General features: G+C 36.6%; 1 protein-coding gene across 1 annotated transcript in view; it reads left to right on the top strand.

The window, feature by feature from the left end:
- DNAJC1 (DnaJ heat shock protein family (Hsp40) member C1) overlaps positions 1-20,838 on the top strand; it is a 193,789-nt gene that overhangs the window by 52,825 nt on the left and 120,126 nt on the right. The window contains exons 2-3 of the mRNA XM_060006198.1: positions 16,676-16,777; positions 17,273-17,319. Of these exons, the coding sequence (XP_059862181.1) occupies positions 16,676-16,777; positions 17,273-17,319 (149 nt within the window). The remainder of the gene's footprint in view (positions 1-16,675; positions 16,778-17,272; positions 17,320-20,838) is intronic.

The following is a 20,838-nucleotide window of genomic DNA, read 5'->3' as shown; positions in this document are numbered from 1 at the left end:
TACATTCACATAATCATACGGTATATGCCCTTTTTTTTTTTTTTTTTTTTTTTTTGCTTGGCTTCTTTTGCTCAACATTATGCTCATGAAAGTCATCCATATTGTGTCAAACAAAAGTTCACTTGTGTTCATTGCTGTCTGTGTATTCCATTGTATGGATGTATCCCAATGTATTTACCCATCCTATTGTTGATGGATATTTAGGTTGTTTCCCGTTTGGAGCTGTTATGAACAGTGCTTCTGTGAACATTCTTGTACATGTTTTTTGATGAGCATATCTATGCATTTCTGTTGGGTTCATACGTAGGAACGAACTTGCTGGATCGCAGGGTATGTGTCTATTCAGCCTTAGCAGATACTGCCAAACAGTTTTCAGATGGTTGTACTAGTTTATAGTCCCTCTAGCAGTGCATTGATGGTGTAGTTGCTCCATATCCTGTCAACACTCGCTTGTTAATTATCTTTTTTATAAAGAGAAAATCTTTTACAAATTTTCATTTTACAAAAATAAAAAAATTACCTTCTTTATTTTGGCCATTTTGTTAGGTATGTAGTGGTATCATTGGGGCTTTAATTTGCTTTTCCCCAATGATTAATGAAGTTGAATACTTTTTCATTTGTTTGTTGGCCATTTGGATATGAAATACAGATTTTAAAGTATTATCTATTTCTATGTAATACTGCTACACAGAGAGAAAAGCTGAGAATTTGAACTTACTGATCATTTCTAGTATATCATTTCTAGTGATTGTCTAGTATAATTTTTGTGTGTGTGTGTGTGTGTGTGGTACGCGGGCCTCTCACTGCTGTGGCCTCTCCCGTTGCGGAGCACAGGCTCTGGACGCGCAGGCTCAGCGGCCATGGCTCACGGGCCTAGCCGCTCCGCGGCATGTGGGATCTTCCCAGACCGGGGCACAAACCCGTGTCCCCTGCATCGGCAGGTGGACTCTCAACCACTGTGCCACCAGGGAAGCCCTGTCTAGTATAATTTTGATTTTTCACCTGTCACTTCTCAAATTACTAAGTAAACAGTTATTTTGCATAAAATTGGAAATAAGATGAAACAGTAAAGTAGGAGAAAGGGTTAAGGTAAATGTGGAAATAGCCACTATGTACATCAGATCTTCTGTTAACGAATAGCTAGGCAAAGTTGTACAGACTGAATTACTAGTTCTGTCTCTCTGTCTACATGTCCACTTTTTTCCTTAGTATGACCTTCCTACTACCTCTAATGAAGAGTTCAGCCTAAAAGAACTCTCTCACCGTCAGCTTGCATTCTCATTCCTGTTAATTCAAAGAATCCCCCTCAACTTTTATTAGCAATGATATTTATGCATCATCAGGATTTATAACATTTACAGCCAGATACTTGCAGCTTCCCACAATCACCCTACAGACTTACTCTTACGTCTATCCTCTCCTTCTTCCCGAAGGCCAGTTTTTCTCTCACAATTTGGATTCTATCCCCACCTGCTCTGAAACAGTCTGTCAGTAATCCTGTGTATCACTTATATTTAAATTCTCCTGTCAGCTGAATCCTTCTTATCAGTGTCAAAAAGGAAAGAAAACCTTTCTCAATCCCATATCTCCTTTTAGCAGTCAGATCTCTTGAAAATCTGTCCTCATTTCCTCACTTCCCACCCATTCCTTACTGCTCTCTAGTTTGGCATCTGTACCCATTACTCTATCAAAACAGCTCTTCCCAAGGTCGTTGGTGATCTTCAAAATAGCAAATCCAGTCAGTATGTTTCAGTGTTTATTTTACCTAACAGTAGCAGTATTGATACTGCTGACCATTCTTTTATTCTTGGAATAAAAGAAAACCCTTCTGATTTTCTACCTAACTTTGGTTCTCTGTTATTTATTTAGATTCTTCAGACTCATTTAGGCCTTCATGTCTTACCACTCCATACTTTTTTCTTTAAGCAATCTTATTTGTGCCTGTGTTCGATTTTTCTTCATGTACCAATAGCCCCTAAATCTGTATGTCTAGCACAAACTACTTCTTTGAGCTTCAAACCTGTATATTCAGGTGCTTAATCGACAGTTCCACTTGACTACTTCAAAGGCATCTCCTGCTTGGTAAACTCATGATCTTCTCTGCCCTTCTAATCTTACTCTTACAGTATTCCCTATCTCCACCAATGGCACCAGTATCCTTACTTGTGCAAGTCTGACACTACAAGTCACCTGTCATTTACATCCCTCCCCCAATCTAAATTATCAACAGAAGTTCTCTTAATAACATTTCTTAAAGACTTTTTATTCTCTCTCCCCAAAGATTACCTAAGATAAACTCATTGCTACTTTTCTACAATACTGAATTCTGTCTCCCCTGTGATTATCCTAGACTTTTCCAATATCTCTTAATTGGACTGTACTATGATTGCTACAGTTAGGAAGCTATCGTGATCAGGGAACTGTCATGATCAGTTAGCCACTGCAACTGCTGCACTATACCTGTTCCACCCAAAGGAGTGTCTGGCAGCCATGAAGCTAGTGGTTGAAACAGGACTTCTTATACTATCACAGAAAAACCTGTGACCTTGTTTGGCAGCAGAAGTGGTCTTTGCCTCAGTTTTGCATACTAGATCAGAGTGCGTCTAACTTCTTTAGTATGGGAAGATGCTCTAGAAATTCATTGTTGAACATAGTAGCCACTAACCACATGTGGCTATTTAAATTTAACTGAATTAAAATTAAATGAAATTTAAATTCAGTTCTTTAGTCATGCTTCCCACATCTCAAGTGCTCTGTGGCTACATGTGCAGGTCTGGAACATTTCTCTCATTGTGCAAAATTCTTTTTAGACAATGCTGGATTAGAAAGAAGGTGGACTGAATATCCACTTTATATACCAGAGGAGCCATGATATTTGAAGCAACATATACTTTGAACAGAGTCCCATAGAAGGGCCAAGAATAGGTTGCTTGGACTAGGATCAGGGGAGTGTGTGGACACCTGACAAATTACATAAGGAAGCTGAAGGAACGAAAATAATTGAGGTTTACCGTTAGATTTTTGGCTGTGGCTACTGAGTAGATAGTGGTGCCATTTACCTAAAAGGAAAAACTGGGAAAGGAGGAAGAACTGTATTATTATTGGGAGAACTGTATTATTTATGCTTTCTAGTGGGAACTTATAAAAACATAAATTGAAAGAATTGGTCTCTGTCTTCGGGGATTTACAATCCATACTATGAATAATTTAGAAATTTACCCTGACAGTCCTTGAAGAAAAGGAAAAATGTAGTGGACTATTACACGTCTTTATTTGGAGATAAAGGTTTCACCCTAAAGAAGTGAGTTAATTTCAGAGATCCAAAGAAAAGCATTCAAAAAGCATTTCCTGGTTTGCACATTTATTTTACAAATTTATCAGCTTTCTTAAATGCTGTAAGAATTTATATATTAAAATTAGAGGATGATGTGAGAAAACAAACCTTCTATGTAGTAAATACAGTGGATTGGTTTCAACATTTATTCCTTCCTTCTGGTGTGCTTTACTGTACAAAGCGTCGAAAGTTAATAACTATGTTTCTCAGACTCACTTGCAGTTAAGTGTTCTGGATATAATATAGCTTTGACCAATCAGACATACTTTGGTAAATTTTGGAAGGTAGAAATCAGATGGAGGCTGTGCTTCTGCTGCTTTTACATTTCTGTTAGTAGGCATGGACGCCTATCTGTTTTTTCTTTGGTGTGGCATGGATTTGAAATCATGAAATCACTTCCATTGACTGTTGCCACCTTCTCACTTACCATGTCAGAGTGGAAGCATACCAGTGGGAAAATGGACAAACCATTTAGCAGTAGCAGTCAGTTGACTGTTCTCTAAGAGGTCCAGCTGTGAGCCTTGGGGACTATTCCCTGGGCTGACATTCAGGAGTTGGGGCTTCTGTCATTGGGAAGAAGACTACCAGGGACAAGACATAGTCTGCAAGAAACACAGCAGAAAAAAGCCCTGCAAGGGGAACTGGTGCTCTGGTATTAAGAACCAATCTGTCGGGCTTCCCTGGTGGTGCAGTGGTTGGGAGTCCGCCTGCCGATGCAGGGGACACGGGTTCGTGCCGTGGTCCGGGAAGATCCCACATGCCGCGGAGCGGCTGGGCCCGTGAGCCATGGCCGCTGAGCCTGCGCGTCCGGAGCCTGTGCTCCGCCAACAGGAGAGGCCACAGCAGTGAGAGGCCCGCGTACCGCAAAAAAAAAAATCTGTCTCTGAAAGGGAGTAAATGCAAAACTGATTAGGTGAAGGACAGATTTTGAAAGTTCCCAGTACCATGTCTAGAACTTGTCTTGGCTGAGCTTTCAGATGAGATCGTTTGGCTCTGCTATTGGACAGTGCAGGAGGCGGGGTCAGCGGAAAGGAAAGGAAAGTTGATATGTGAGAATATTCAAGATACAGAAACTGAGGTTTTAAGTGACCATCAAGGCACTCTGTGTCTGGTACGTTTTATTCACTTTCCCAAAGAACCAGCTTTTTTTCCTTTTCGGTTTCATTACTTTCACCTTTTATGTATTTTTGTTCTTCCTATTTTCTTTTGTGTATTTTGTTGTTCTTTTTCTACTTTCTTAGGCTGGGCACTTCATTCATTTTCGGATTGTCTTGTTAAAAGAGTATTTAAAGCTACAAGTATTATCCTCTCAGTAGAGCTTTAGCTGTCATAGGTTTTGATACCAAATATTTTCCTTTTCATTAATTTCTAGGTAATATGTAATTTCAACTTTTATTTCTGCCTTGCTAAATTTTTTTAAAAATATACATTTGGTTCTGTCTCTCAAATCTCTTTAATATAGAACTGTCCATCCTGCTTTGTGCCCCTGCCATTGACTTCCCTTTCAAGATAAATTAGTTACAAAATATAGTCTAAGATAACTAATCTGGTTACCAGAAATGATGATTTTGTTTTGTGAATAGTTGATTTGATGTTCCTGCCAGCTCAGTCCCCCAGTAATTAGATATCAGAAGCAGCTGTCTCTTGAGGCTGCAGTATTTTGTTTATCTACATTTTGGAGAAGGCTTGCATTTTTAATCTTATGGGGAGGGCAGAGGTGTGTTCAACTTAAATAAACATGTTATTAATCCAAATTTATTTCGATGCAAGTTAAAAATAAGAGGATAGAATGCATTCCTCTTTTACTGTACTGGAAATTATCTGATTTGTCAACAAATTATTCTTACCAACCTTGACTCTCAAAAAATAATAAGATGTATGTTCTATATGAGCATCAATAACCAGGATTTTGATATAAACTAGCCCTTTATTGGTTCCTATATATAGTTTAAGGCTAAGAAAAGTGAGCTAAAGCTGTCATCTTACATAAATTTTAGTAGTTTTCTCCAAAGGCAATTGACTTTTAACAGTGATCTCCAGTGGAAGAACCCAAAACTTTCTCCCTGCTTCTTTTGTAGCAGGTCAACCATAGAAGCCCAGACTTAAAATTTATTATGAAGTAAATGACTTTATTATTTATTTATTATTGCCATGAAAAATCATTTGAAAAACATTTTCCTTTTTCAGTTTATTTTGATTTTTTTTTCCAATTTATTTTGAATTTTCTGTGAACCTGGAAAAAATCCCATAGTCCTGAAGTTATGGTGAGCACAAGTTTCCTGTCTTATCCTCCTGGTCCTTAAATGCCTCCTTAAATGCCTCTGTTATTTAGTTCTTCTAGTGGTAAATGCACTTGTATCCAGGCACATAGTTTTTTGTTTAGTTTTTGTTGTTGTTGGCTTTTTTGGGGGGTGGAGGGTGGGAGTGGACTATAAATTTAAGTGCAAAGGCCTGAGTAAAGAGGACAATGTCATTATCAAGAGTTCAGCTTGAGCTTTTTACTCAGTAATATCAGATGAGAAAATGACCCAAGGACTTAGAAAGATTGCATGGAATTGCTAAGTTTGAGGCAGTTGACCTTGGGTAATAACATTACAGAAATTAAGATACCCAGATGTCAACCAGAGTTTGAAGTTCTTCAACTATGTGCCTAAATATATAGTTTGGATAACTATAGTCTTCCCTTTTTACTGAATCTGATATATGTTCTTCTCTTGGATTTAATACTCTTGAGTTTTTTCAAGGCAATAGGAAGTTTTGTTAAGAACAGTTTACTGAAGATTGGTTCAAGATGATGGAGTAGAAGGACGTGCTCTCATTCCCTCTTGCGAGAGCACTGGAATCACAACTAACTGCTGAACGGTCATTGAGAGGAAGACACTGGAACTCATCAAGAAAGATACCCCACATCCAAAGACAAAGGAGAAGCCACAATGAGATGGTAGGAGGGGCGCAATAGCAATAAAATCAAATCCTATAACTGCTGGGTGGGTGACCCACAAACTGGAGAACACTTAAAGCACAGAAGTCCACCCACTGGAGTGAAGGTTCTGAGCCCCACATCAGGCTTCAGAACCTGTGGGTCCGGCAACGGGAGGAGGAATTCCTAGAGAATCAGACTTTGAAGGCTAGCGGGATTTGATTGCAGGACTTCGACAGGACTGGGGGAAACAGAGTCTCCACTCTTGGAGGGCACACACAAAGTAGTGTGTGCATGGGGACCGAGGGGAAGGAGCAGTGACCCCATAGAGACTGAACCAGACCTACCTGGTAGTGTTGGGGGGTCTCCTGCAGAGGCAGGGGGTGGCTGTGTCTCACCATGAGGACAAGGACACTGGCAGCAGAAGTTCTGGGAAGAACTCCTTGGCGTGAGCCCTCCCAGAGTCCGCCATTAGCCCCACCAAAGAGCCCAGGTAGGCTCCAGTGTTGGGTCACCTCAGGCCAAACAACCAACAGAGGTGGGACACAGCCCCACCCATCAGCAGGCAAGTGGATTAAAGTTGTACTGAGCTCTGCCCACCAGAGCAACAGCCAGCTCTACCCACCATCAGTCCTTCCCGTCAGGAAACTTGCACAAGCCTCTTAAATAGCCTCATCCACCAGAGGGCAGACAGCAGAAGCAAGAAGAACTACAATCCTGCAGCCTATAGAACAAAAACCACATTCGTAGAAAGATAGACAAGATGAAAAGGCAGAGGGCTATGTACCAGATGAAGGAACAAGATAAAACCCCAGAAAAACAACTAAATGAAGTGGAGATAGGCAACCTTCCAGAAAAAGAATTCAGAATAATGAGAGTGAAGATGATCCAGGACCTCGGAAAAAGAATGGAGGCAAAGATCGAGAAGATGCAGGAAATGTTTAACAAAGACCTAGAAGAATTAAAGAACAAACAAACAAAGATGAACAATAATACAATAATTGAACTGAAAAATACACTAGAAGGAATCAATAGCAGAAAAACTGAGGCAGAAGAATGGATAAGTGACCTGGAAGACAGAATGGTGGAATTCACTGCTGTGGAGAGAATAAAGAAAAAAGAATGAAAAGAAATGAAGACAGCCTAAGAGACCTCTGGGACAACATTAAACGCAGCAACATACACATTATAGGGGTCCCAGAAGGAGAAGGGAGAGAGAAAGGACCTGAGAAAATATTTGAAGAGATTATAGTCGAAAACTTCCCTAACATGGGAAAGGAAATAGCCACCCAAGTCCAGGAAGTGCAGAGAGTCCCAGGCAGAATAAACCCAAGGAGAAACACGCCGAGACACATAGTAATCAAATTGGCAAAAATTAAAGACAAAGAAAAATTCTTGAAAGCAAGGAAAAAATGACCAATAATGTACAAGGGAACTCCCATGAGGTTAACAGCTGATTTCTCAGCAGAAACTCTACAAGCCAGAAGGGAGTGGCATGATATACTTAAAGTGATGAAAGGGAAAAACCTACAACCAAGATTACTCTACCCAGCAAGGATCTCATTCAGATTCAATGGAGAAATCATAAGCTTTACAGACAAGCAAAAGCTAAGAGAATTCAGCACCACCAAAACAGCTGTACAACAAATGCTAAAGGAACTTTTCTAAGTGGGAAACACAAGAGAAGAAAAGGACCTACGAAAACAAACCCAAAACGATTAAGAAAATGGTAATAGGACTATACATATTGATAATTACCTTAAATGTGAATGGATTAAATGCTCCAACCAAAAGACACAGGCTTGCTGAATGGATACAAAAGCAAGACCCATATATATGCCATCCACTTCAGACCTAGGGACACATACAGACTGAAAGTGAGGGGTTGGAAAAAGGTATTCCATTCAAATGGAAATCAAAAGAAAGCTGGAGTAGCAATACTCGTATCATATAAAATAGACTTTAAAATAAAGAATGTTACAAGAGACAAGGAAGGACACTACATAATGATCAAGGGATCAATCTAAGAAGAAGATATAACAATTATAAATATATATACACCCAACATAGGAGCACCTCAATGTAGAAGGCAACTGCTAACAGCTATAAAAGAGGAAATCGACAGTGACACACTAATAGTGGGGGACTTTTTTTTTTTTTTTTTGCGGTACATGGGCCTCTCACTGTTGTGGCCTCTCCCGTTGCGGAGCGCAGGCTCAGCGGCCATGGCTCATGGGCCCAGCCGCTCCGCGGCATGTGGGATCTTCCTGGACCCGGGCACGAACCCACGTCCCCTGCATCGGCAGGCGGACTCTCAACCACGGCCACCAGGGAAGCCCAATCCATACATTTAAAACATCTCTGGGTTGAGCTATATCAGGTTACTACTAATCCTGCTTTTCAGACTCCCAGAGATAGCTGGCTCCATTTTGATGTATATAGCTTAATTTACATTAGAGGATAATCAAGGAGTGGCCATAGGATATGCAGAAAATAGTCCTTAATTCTAGAAGAGGTAGCATGGGAGGTGAGACTAAATTTCTGTCAGGAAATTTCTGCTATGTAGTATCTATGTAACATTTTGGCAGATTACTAAGCCTTAGTTTAAGCCCCAGTTTCCTCATTAAAATAAAGATAATAATTATACCTATCACCAAGGGTTGTAAAAATCAAGGGAATTAACACATATTGTGTCTAGAATGGTGCCTAGCACATAGCGTGCAATAAAGATAATTCTGCATTGTTTCAATTTTTAAAAATTGAGATATTCATGAAACGTAAAATTCACCATTTTAAGTGTACAATTCCATGATCTCTAGTGTATTCACAGTGTTGTTCAGCCATCATCTAATTCCAGGACATTTTCAGCACCCCGAAAAGAAGCTCTGTGTGTATTAAGCAGTCACTCCTCATTCCCCTCTCTCCCTAGCCCCTGGGAACTACTGATTTGCTTTCAGTATCAATAGATTTGTCCACAAAGGACAAATGGACAGTTAAAGTGGAATCATGAAATACATGGCTTTCTGTGTCTGCTTTTCTCATTTAGCATCGGGTTTTCAAGATTCATTCATGTTGTAGCATATATCAGTACTTCATTCCTTTTATGTCTGAGTAATATTCATTGTATTGATATACCTATACCACATTTGTTTATCCATTCATCAGTTAGCGGACGTTGGGTTGTTTCTACTTTTGGGCTATTGTGAATAGTATTGCTGTGGACATTTGTGTACAAGCTTTTGTTTGGACACCAGTTTTCATTCTTTTCAGTAAATACCTCGGAATATAATTAAAAGGTTATATGGTAACTCTACGTTTATTTTTTTAAGGAACCACCAAACTTGCACAGTGGCTGCAAAGTTTTAAATTCTGATTAAGTACAATTTGTATATTTTTTCTTTTTCTTTTGTTGCCTGTTCTTTTAATATCATAGCTAAGAATCCATTGTAAAAATCCAAGGTTGTATAGATTTACCTCTGTGTTTTCTTCTAAGAGTCTTATAGTTTTAGCTCTTATATTTGGGACTTTGATTCATTTCAAGTTAGTTTTTTTATATCATGTGAGATAAGGGTCCAACTTCTTTCTTTCTTTCTTTCTTTTTTTTTGCATGTGGATATCCAGTTATCTCAACATCATTTGTTGAAAAGATTGTTCTTTCTCTATTGAATGATGTTGGCACCTTGTTGAAAATCAATTTGACCATAGATGAATAGGTTTATTTTTGGATTCTGAATTCTTATATTGAGCTGTATGTCTGTCCATATGTCATGACCACACTGTCTTGATGACTATAGCTTTGCAGTAAGTTTTGAAATCAGGACATATGAATCTTCCAACTTTGTTTTCAGGGTATTGTAGCTATTCTGGGTCCCTGGCATTTCCCTATGAATTTTAGAATAAGCATGTAAATTTCTGCAAAATGCCAGGTGGGATTTTGGTAGGGATTGCATTGAATCTGTGGATCAACTTGCAAATTATTGCCATTTTAATATTGTCTTCCAGTCCATGAACATAGATGCCTCTCCATTTATTAAGACCTTCTTTCATTTCTTTCAGCAGTGTTTTATAGTTCATAGTGTACAAATGTTACACTTCTTTTGTTAAACTTATTCCGAAGTATTTTATTAATTTTGATGCTATTGTCAAGGATTTGTTTTCTTAGTTTCATTTTTGGATTTTTAATTGCTAGTATGTAGAAATACAGCTGATCTTTATATATTGATCTTGTATCCTACAACTTAATACATTTACTTCTTAGCTCTAATACTAGTTCTGTGATGCTTTAGGATTTACCACGTATAGGATCATGTCATCTGTGAATACAGAGAGTATTAATTCTTCCATTCTAATTTGGATGCCTTTTATTTCTTTTTCTTGACTAATTGCTCAGGCCAGAACAGATAGCCCTCTTACTACTGATCTTGGGGAAAAGGTTTCAGACTTCATTCACCATTCAGGTAGGAGGTTACCTGTGGGTTTTTCGTAGATGCCCTTTATTAACTTGAGAAAGTTTCCTTCTAGTCCTAGTTGAGTGTTTTGTTATTAAATGGTGTTGGATATGCTTTTTCTGCATCAATGGAGATGACTGTGGTTTTTTGTTCTTCATTTAATTAATATGATATATTGATTGGTTTTCATGCACTGAAACACCCTTGCATTCATGGGTTAAATCTCACTTGGTCATGGTATGTAATTCTTTTTATATGCAGCTGGATGCAGTTTACTAGAAGTTTGCTGAGGAATTTTTGCATCTGTATTCATAAGGAATATTGATCTATAGTTTTCTTTCTTGAGGAGTTTTTCTGGTTTTGGTATCCTTCCTCTATGTTTTGGAAGAGTTTAAAGAGGACTGTGATTTCTTCAAATGTTTGACAATTCAGTAGTGAAAGTCATCTAGTTTTGAGGTTTCGGGCATTTCTGTGTAGGATGTTGGATTTTTTTGGTTTTTATTAACTGATCAATCTCTTTACTTGTTTTAGGTCTATTCATTTTTTCTGTTTCTTCATGAGTCAATTTGTGTGTTTCTAGAAATTTGTCTATTTCATGTGGGTTTCCTAATTGGCATACAATTGTTCACAGTATTCTTAGTGTACTATTTGATTTGCTTTTTGTTTCTTTTACAGTAGATCTTTATTTTCTTAGTGTTTGCCATGGAGATTACAACTAATGTTAATTTATAGTAATCTAGTTTGAATTAATAGCAAGTTAGTTTCAATCGTATAAAAAATTTGGCTCCTGTATAGCTGTGTTCCCCTTCCTTATATAGTTATTGTCACAGATTACATCTTTATATGTGTATGCACATAGACGTAGATCTATATTATCATTTTATTTGAGACATAGACATTATTTAAGACATTTATTATTATTGCTTTAATAGTTGTCTTTTACATCATATAAAAAATTGGAGTTACTAACTAGAAATACATGAATATTGACTTTTATATTTATCTATATAGTTATCTTTATCAGTGTTCTTTATTTCTTTGTATGAATTGAGTGACTGCCTGGTATTTTTTTCTTTCAGCCTGAAGGACTCTCTGCAGCACTTTTTGTAGAGCAAGTCTACTAGAAATGAATTCTTATCTTTTGTTTAATTGGAATATCTTAATTTCTCTTTCTTTTTTGAGGAATAGCTTTGCTGGATATAGAATTCTTGCTTAACAGATTTTTTTAAGCACTTTGAATGTGTCATTGCATTAACTTCTGGCCACCATGGCTTCTGATGAGAAATTAGCTGTTAATGTTTTTGAGAATTCCTTGTACATAATGAATCACTCTGCTCTTCTCAGGATTCTCTGTGTCTTTGAACAGTTTGAGTGGAATGTTTCTAGGTATGGATTTCTTTGTGTTTACCCTACTTAGGATTTGTTGAGATTTCTTGGATGTGTATATTCATGTCTTTTATCAAATTTTAGAAGTTTTCAGTCTTTTTTTTTTTTTTTTTTGCCCTTTTCTCTATTCTCCTTCTTGGACTCTTATTAAATGTATGTTGGTATACTTGGTGGTGTCCCACAGATCTCTTAGGCTCTGTTCATTTTTCTTCATTTTTTTTCTTCTTTTTGCTCCTATTATTGGAAAATCTCAATTGACCTATCTTCAAGTTCATAGATTTTTTTCTTCTACCTGCTCAAATCTGCTTTTGAGCCCCTCTAGTGATTTTTTAAATTTCAGTTATTGTATTTTTCAAGTCCAGAATTTTTCTTTAGTTCCTTTAAAAATTTTATGTCTCTGTTGATATTCTCAATTTGGTGAGACATCATTCTTGTTCTTTCTATTAGTTCTTTGTACATGCTCTTGAGCATATTTAAAACAGTTGATCAAAAGTCTTTCTCCAGTAAATCCAGTGTCTGGTCTTCATCAGGGACAATTTCTCTTAATTCCTTTTTTCTGTGTGTGTGGGCCATACTTCCTTGTTTCTTTGCATACTTCATAATTTTTAATGAGTACTGGACATTTTGAATATATAATGTAGTAATTAGATTATTTTACCTCATCAGGGGTTTTTTTGTTTGTTTGTTTTTTGCTGCCTGTGGTTGGTGTTGTTTGTCTAGTGATTTTTCTGAACTAATTTTGTAAAGTGTATATTCTTTGCCATGTGTGGCCACTGACATCTGTTTGATTAGCTTAGGGGTCAGCTAATGATTCAGCAGAGATTTCCTTAAAGGTTTGGGACCAGAAACAAACAAACAAAAAAACCTCAAAATCTTTGGCAGTGGGTCCTGCGTATATGTTGGGGCATGCCTTCAACACTCAGCTAGGCAGTTTACAACTCACCCTTAGACTTCACCTGCTGCTTGTATACAGCCTAAAGCTCAGCCAGAAATGAGAATTTAGGGCCGTCTCAGGTGTTTTTGAGCAGCTACTCTGCCTTGGGCGCACACGTGTGTGGGTCTTCTGGTGGGAGCATTTCAAATCCCATATTCCCTAAAGCATCTCACTTCCCAGTTTTTCCTCCTAAGCCTTTTGTTGTGTCTATTGTTTACCCCAGCTGCCATCCCTTGCCTCATTTGGCACCTGCTGATAAATTTGCCATTAAATGCTTTTGACAAATGTCCTGAACAGTTGCCTCTCTGCACTGGGAGAGATCTGAGCTTAGTAAAATAAAGGTAAGCCCTTTACACAGTCTGTCAGGGAACCAAAAGACAGGCCAGAACAAGCAGCCACAGTTCTTGGAGGACAGAAAAGTCCACTTTGCTTACTCTAACACTAGGAACCCACACCAGTAACTCAGATTGGCATCTTCAGGACCCTTACTGCAAATTAGCTACCTTTTGCTTGACTAAGTGTTTGACTGATTGCTGGAATCCTTTGACTAGTTTGAAGAGTTCAGATTAAGTTGATTCTGACAGGTTTTGCCAGGTTATTTGCTGTTTCTCTTTAGTGACAGGCCCTTGGAGTTCCCTACTCTGCCACTTTCATTGATGTCTCATCACATTTTTTTCAATTTTGACAAACATATTATTTTCATAGGTTGTTGTTATGGTTTTTTGAGTTTTTTTTAAATAAAGAATGACCAGGGACTTCCCTGGTGGTCCAGTGGTTAAGACTCTGCACTTCCAATGCAGGGGGCGTAGGTTTGATCCCTGGTCAGGGAACTAAGATCCCACATGCTGTGTGGCACAGCCCCCCACCAAAAAAAAAACCCCAAAAAGAATGACCATATATCTCTTCTTTACAGAGGTCATCCAAGTATTATGATAATTCATGTCCAGCTTGCCAAAAAACCATATCACATTTAGAAGGAAAAGAATTCTGGCAGTTGAACCCTGTAGATCTCCTGATGTCAACAGTATTAAAGATGGCCAGTTCACCCATAGTCCTATCAAAAATTTTTCTCTGAAAGCCAGAGAGATAAAACGTCTAATTTACTGTGTATGTGAGATGAATGTTCTAACATTCAGGTCTCTAGTAGAAATACGATGTAAAATGTGCCGTAAAAGCCAACATATATCAGGATCTTTACCATTAAAACTGCAGTTGACCATATTCCATTGTAGTTATGTGGATGTTTTCCACATAGTTTATCAGCTCAGTAGGATTGTAGCAGTTGTTCTCACTGCCTTCCCAAAAGCTTTAGCCCTTGTGAAGTGGCTCAGATGAAATCTACTAACTGAATCTAAAGAATCAACATAGAGAGCTATGATTCTGATGCAATATTTTCTGGGTTTGAATTCTCTTTTCCTCTATTTGCCAGTAGTATGAACTTGAGCAGATTACTTCTTTTTGCCTCACTTACCTCATCAGTAAAATGGGCCTGCTAACAATTATACTTATCTTATAGCTTTGTTATGAGGATAAAATAAGTTAAGATTCATTAAGTAATTAACTAAAATTTAATACATACATAAGCTAGTTTGAGGTGCATCTTGTCTAGAGCATGTCTTTTAGATAGGAAGACCTCTGAGTTTTTCAGTTCTGTCCACTTAGCATGAAACTAATAAGTTCTTTCCACTTATTAGTAAAATAAACCTACTGGGCAGATTCTCAAGAGGAAAATAGGCAGTATTTCTGTGTAGCCTGAGAGGCCCATTTCTAAGTCAGGAGAGAACTGTCTGTATCCACAGCTGGATGCAAAACAAAAACATCAAGTTGGAGAACAGCATCGTATCGTGTGATGGTTTGGGGGACAAGGAGGATGGACCAAGATAGTGGGATATAAAGCTAAAAAGACTAGAAAAGACAGATGATGAAGGTTCTTGGGCATTACTGAAGGGTTTGAAATAGGAGAGCCATCTGGCCACATTCACCCTTACGGTATATACTGCGGCAGAAAAGTGGAGGATTGGGGTCAGCTTGCCAACACTGGAAGGAGGGAAATGTCTTAGGTGACTGTTACGTAAGTCATAGATGTTCCATAATGAGCATGTATTAATTTTGTAACATAAGCAAATACATACACTCTTATTTTGTAAGAAATCTACTTTTGGAATTTCTCTGTGATATAGTCCCAATTTTAAAAAATCTAAAATTAAAGTCCCAATTAGGGAATGAGAATTCATTTGACACTTGACCTCTTTGCTCAACAAAATCTCCATCACAGAGTTTCAGTAAATAATCATCCTTTTCTGCTACATGCTGCCTATCATTTAAGTATAAGGAACACATCAATTCCATTGAGCAAATGAGAATGGAAATTATAACCATATTACCTGCGAAACTTACTCTGCTAATTTTATAGCTCCTTAGCCCTCCACAAGTCAGAAAAATATTCACACCTAAGTTGAAACTTTAAAGTAGAGTGATTGCCTGGAGCAATAAGCCCCAGAAAATTGGTAATGAAAGTATTGGTTTATAAAAGAGAGCTTGACAGACTAATTGTAGTCTCACTTTGCCTCTTTCCACCTCTGTTTCTTTAACAGCTATTTAGTCCCAGGTACACAGACTTTTGTTATGTTTTGTTTTTTTAGTCATTTGAACTTTTTAGTACATCAGTTTTAGGAATTAATTGAACAAATACTCAGCTAAAAAACAAGATAAAATTTAATAAGCAACTTTATCCTCATTTTGCCCCACTATGAATGTTAGTTTTTGCAATAACTTTTAAATTTAGTGGAGATCAAGTTTTATACCCAACTTAACAGTGTGTTGTTTGTTATTGTCGTGTATTTTTCACTGGCCATGTAAAATGATGTTCTCTGAGTTTACACATACACACGGGATTACATAAAATTCAACTTTAATATCCACTTAATCCAAAGTACTTTTCCTCAACTATTGTGACCTTTTAAAATATATTTAAACTATGTTAGTAATACATAAATAGTGGGCAAATTTATTTCTGCAAATCAGACTATGGAAACTGGACAGCATTGAAAATAACCTATAAAGTACTAACAAAAAAAGTTAAGGACAATATACATAACTATTTCTAATTATAATTATTTTGGGTAAATGCAAAGTTAACTGCCTTCAAATAGGCATACTTTTTGACATGTGAAATTGAGGTTCCATAGGTTGTTGCTTCATGGTAAATTCAATATAAATAGCAATGAAGCAACCACATATGGTAAGCCTGGGCTTCAGACATTGGCTTTAGGATTCTCAGATAAATAAAGACCTTCCTTGAAGGCACACGGATGTATTAATTTTTAATTTGTTTCTTTTTGATCTCTTAATTACTGAAAAAGATTTATTGGTTAATTTTAGGAAGGCAAGTGTTTGAAAAGTTTTGCCAAATACTGTCTTCTTTAAATGAATGTATGGTAATGAAAAGTTAAGAGGAGAGCCAAATTAGATTGAATAATTGTTCAGTCATGTGGGTCAGGCTAGTTGCATAGCCTGGTTGTTAGACTGATTGCTCAAATTACATTGCCTGGGGTCCTGCACTTGGTTGGCTGTCTTCTCAGATCTTAACAAGGTTCTGGGAATTTCTTTTACTGACAAAGTTTGCTTTGTGTTTTTCCCCTCCCCCCCCCCAGGATGCTTCATCTGCAGACATTAGAAAAGCATATCGTAAGCTTTCACTAACTTTGCATCCAGACAAGAATAAAGATGAAAATGCAGAAACTCAGTTTAGACAAGTAAGTGAAATATGCTGTTATTGTATATGTATTTTTGTGATAATTTATAAATAAATGTTTATGGTAGAAACAGTAACCGACACGTAGAATATTTCCATTTAAAATGCGATTGTAGTTTAGAAATATAATGTATACGTATTTATTCAGTTTTTTACAAAATATGCTTTTACCAACTTTTTTTTATATTAGAATCACTAAATTTTGGGGGGGTCATAATTGTCATAATTTTCTTGTCTAAATTACAGTTTTTGCTTTTAAAAATCACATGTTAAGATAATTATTAGTTTTGCGTCTTTCAAAAAGATTTTGGTATCAAGCCTTTTTTAACCTCTTAAGGTGCTACCAAAACCGTAAAATGTTACTTATAATTAAGATTTTATCTGTTCATTGTATATATGAGTGCATGGGGTTTTTGCATGTGAATTATAGTGTGTTCGTCTCCCTAAGTGATTTCCCTTAGTTGAGATTATTTTTAAAGTAATGCTTTTGTTTTAGTTGGTGGCCATTTATGAAGTTTTAAAGGATGATGAACGAAGGCAGAGGTGAGTGTTCATCTGCTTTTGAATTAAGATGTTATACTTTGATGTCTCAGTTTATAAAGGAGAGAATTGTCTCGTTAAACATTTTATTATGTTAGTATTTTATTTTCGTCCCTTTCAAGATGTGCATTGTTTTTAAAATGTATGTTTATAGGAGAGTTAATTTCTATTGAAAATATTCACTAGGTTGATTCAGTACTTATAGACTTCAGGATCATGGCTTCATTAGCTAATATTTTTAACGTGAGTATCTATGCTCTGGGAAATAAAATTCTACTTGACTTCAAACAAATACCTATTCATTTTTGATATATCAGTAATTGCTCCTATCTGCGCTTGGGGGGCTTTTTCCCCCCTCTATTTCTTAAATGTTTTGCAATTAGGCGATTAGTGATATTCAAGTTATTACCATTTCTTGGTGTTTCCTCATCCTCAAAATAATAAACCCCATTTGTGAATGAGAGAACAGACTTGTATAAATCTGAAGAAGATAGGAGTAGAAGAAAAATATTTGCTTCTTTCTCCTATTTCTTTTGCCTCCATCCCTTCCCTTCCTCTGCTCCAGTGATTCTGTGTTTAGGGTCGAACGTCAGAGAAGAGGCAGCCACCTCACTTTGAGACTTCTCTGGGCCTCTTTCAGCAGAGTAGTAATGTATTTATACAGTGGTTTATATGCTAGTGACTTAAGAGGAGATTGCAGAGAGACCCCCTTACTCTGCTCTTCCGAATGTGTGGAAGGTAGACACTACTGTGGCCGGTTTCAGTTTTTTTTAAGTCAGACCCACGGTAAGAAATACATTTTGCATCATGCCTCAGGACACACACACACACAGACACACACACACAGACACAACTGAAACAAAAATTTGACAAAACACTTATTGTGTGTGAAACAGACTGATGTTTTCTATTCTAGGCTAGTCTAGACTAGTCTTCTTTCTTTTTAAAAACAATGCTGATTGTGGTCCACTAAGTTGGTTTCAGGAGATATTAGTGAGCTACAATCTGTAGTTTGAAAACAGTGCTTTACAGTAAGAGTACCTTTAAAGAAAAAAGTAGGTATTTGAGATTTTAGGCTAACGCCAGCCTAAATATCTGTATCTCTCTATGGAGGCTAATATATCTTAAAGACAATCGAAAAAAGTATGCAGTGTGACCTTCTGAATCTTTCTTCAGATGTATTACCTGGAATTATTCTGTATCCTACAATGTCAGCTGCCACTCTTGGTTCTCATCTTAACTCTTTAATTTGAATACCTCAGTTTGTCAGATTGCAAAGCAAGGACTCAGTATATTCTCTTGACGAGTTCTTTGCTTTATAATAAGGGGCTGGCATTGGTCCAGATACCATAGCAGACATTCCTCTGGTTTGAGATAATCCATAGTGTTGAAAGAGTCCTACGAGTGTGTTGAAAGCAGTGTTGGTCATTCTGTGCATATTTTCTAGTTGGTTTCTCTCACTGAGCCCCTAGTTTTGTTTCACACATCAAGAACGTGTCTGTAAAGATAGCTTTATTTAGTCTCTCTACATCTTTGGCATCAGATTTTGCCTTTTTGTTTGTTGTTATTTTAAAAGTCAGTAAACTTTGTAACAATTTCTTCCAATTACCGAAATTATTTATATCTTTTCAGAACAAATCACTTCTCATGTAAAAATTGTTTCTTCATTAACATAGGCTCACCTAACATTTTCTTTTTAGGATTAGTTTCCTTTGCATTTATTGTAGAGTGTTAGTAGAAAAAAATGGATCTGACAGTTACACAAACAGCTGTAGTATTTATACCCCTTGAGGCACAAGTAACTCTTTGGTAACTGGTTTTCCTTGAGGCAAAAGTCTTAGCTAATCAAGCTGAGAATCATTCCTCTAAAGCTTGCGCCTGAGGCCGGGTGACCTATGAGTATTTAAACATATAGGAGAAATGCACCTCTACAGACAATTATCTAATGTTTATAATTCCTTTAGAAAAAAAAAAAACCATAGTTTTATCTTCTGAAAGAAGATTGTCTTATACTGATATTTAAAAATGCTCTTTGGTATCACAATTATTTATTATAAATATTCATTAAATAAGTAATGTGTAACCTTCCAGGAATTTGTAATTTGGAAAATTGTCATAGACATTTTTATCTATTTATTTCCCTTACAAATAATTGTATTTTCACTGAAATCAGGTGCATTTAAAAAATTTTGGTAGAAAAGAGAATAGCATTGAAATAGATAAAATAACAAACTGGGTAACCTTTTTTTTTTTTTTAAGGAATAGGCAAATTTTATTTTTTTAAACAGCCTTATTTAGGTATAATTTGCATACCATAAAAGTTACCTATTTTAAGTGTACAATTCCATGATTTTTAGTAAAAATACCTATTTTAAGTGTACAATTCCATGATTTTTAGTAAAGTTACAGAGTCATGCAATCCACAACCAGTGTTAGACCATTTCTGTCACCTCAGAACATTCCCTCAAGTCCATTTGCAGGCATTTCCCATTCTGATCCCAGCCCCAGGCAATCACTGATCTCCTTTATGTGTCTATAAATGTGGTTTTTTCTGGACACTTCATATTAATGAAATCATCTAATATGTAGTCTTTTGCATCTGACTTCTTTCTATTATCAAAATGTTTTTGAGGTACATCCATATTGTAGCATATACCAGTAGTTCATTCTTTTTTATTGCTGAATAGTATTCCACGTTCCACTTTTGTTTATCCATTCACCAACTGATAGACATTGAGGTCGTCTCCACTTTTTGGCTATGATGAACAACGCTGCTGTGAATTATCACACACAAGTCTGTATGAATGGGTATTTTTCATTTCTCTTGGGTAGATTCCTAGAAGTATAATTGTGAATAAACTTTTAAGCTTATTTTCCCTCCCAAAGGCATAGACTATAGCATGAAAAAAAGTTTTCCTGGTTCTTGTAAGGGAGATTAATATAGGAGTCTTCTGAACTCCTTAGGTAACTTGCTTATTTTAGGAAATAGCAGCTCAGCTATGTTCTGACATAAATTTCTATCCAAGTGCCCTGAGTGTTAGCTGGAATGAAGTACTGAGTAGATCCTAATCACTACATATATACACTAGATTGTGCTTTAGTAATATTAGTATATTTACTTTTGTTTAAAATCTATTTTAAAATTTTACCAGTATTCTTTTGCTAATCCTCTTGTGCAACTTAAAATTTTTTTGTCTATTTTATGGTACTATATTTGTAAAAGTTCAGTGTATTTTTTTAGTTTACTAAGTAAAGTCACATTTTATATACAAATCCAATAGAAAGTATAGTTTTCTCAGCTTTAATCTGTGAAACTTTTACAAATCCATTACCTCCTTATTGTAAATTTGATTACAGGTGTGTTTGAATAAAAATAAACATTAACCTGAGAATAAGAAATCTATCTTAGTACCTTCCCTAATTAGGAGATATTATAAGACACATATTATATACAATATATAAAGTGCTGTGTACCACAATTTTTGGCACATATGTACATTTTATAAAGGAGAATAAGATCAA

This window comes from Delphinus delphis, chromosome 2 (assembly GCF_949987515.2).
Source record: "Delphinus delphis chromosome 2, mDelDel1.2, whole genome shotgun sequence".
In the NCBI taxonomy this organism is placed as follows: Eukaryota; Metazoa; Chordata; class Mammalia; order Artiodactyla; family Delphinidae; genus Delphinus; species Delphinus delphis.
This window is presented reverse-complemented; position numbering and strand designations above follow the sequence as displayed.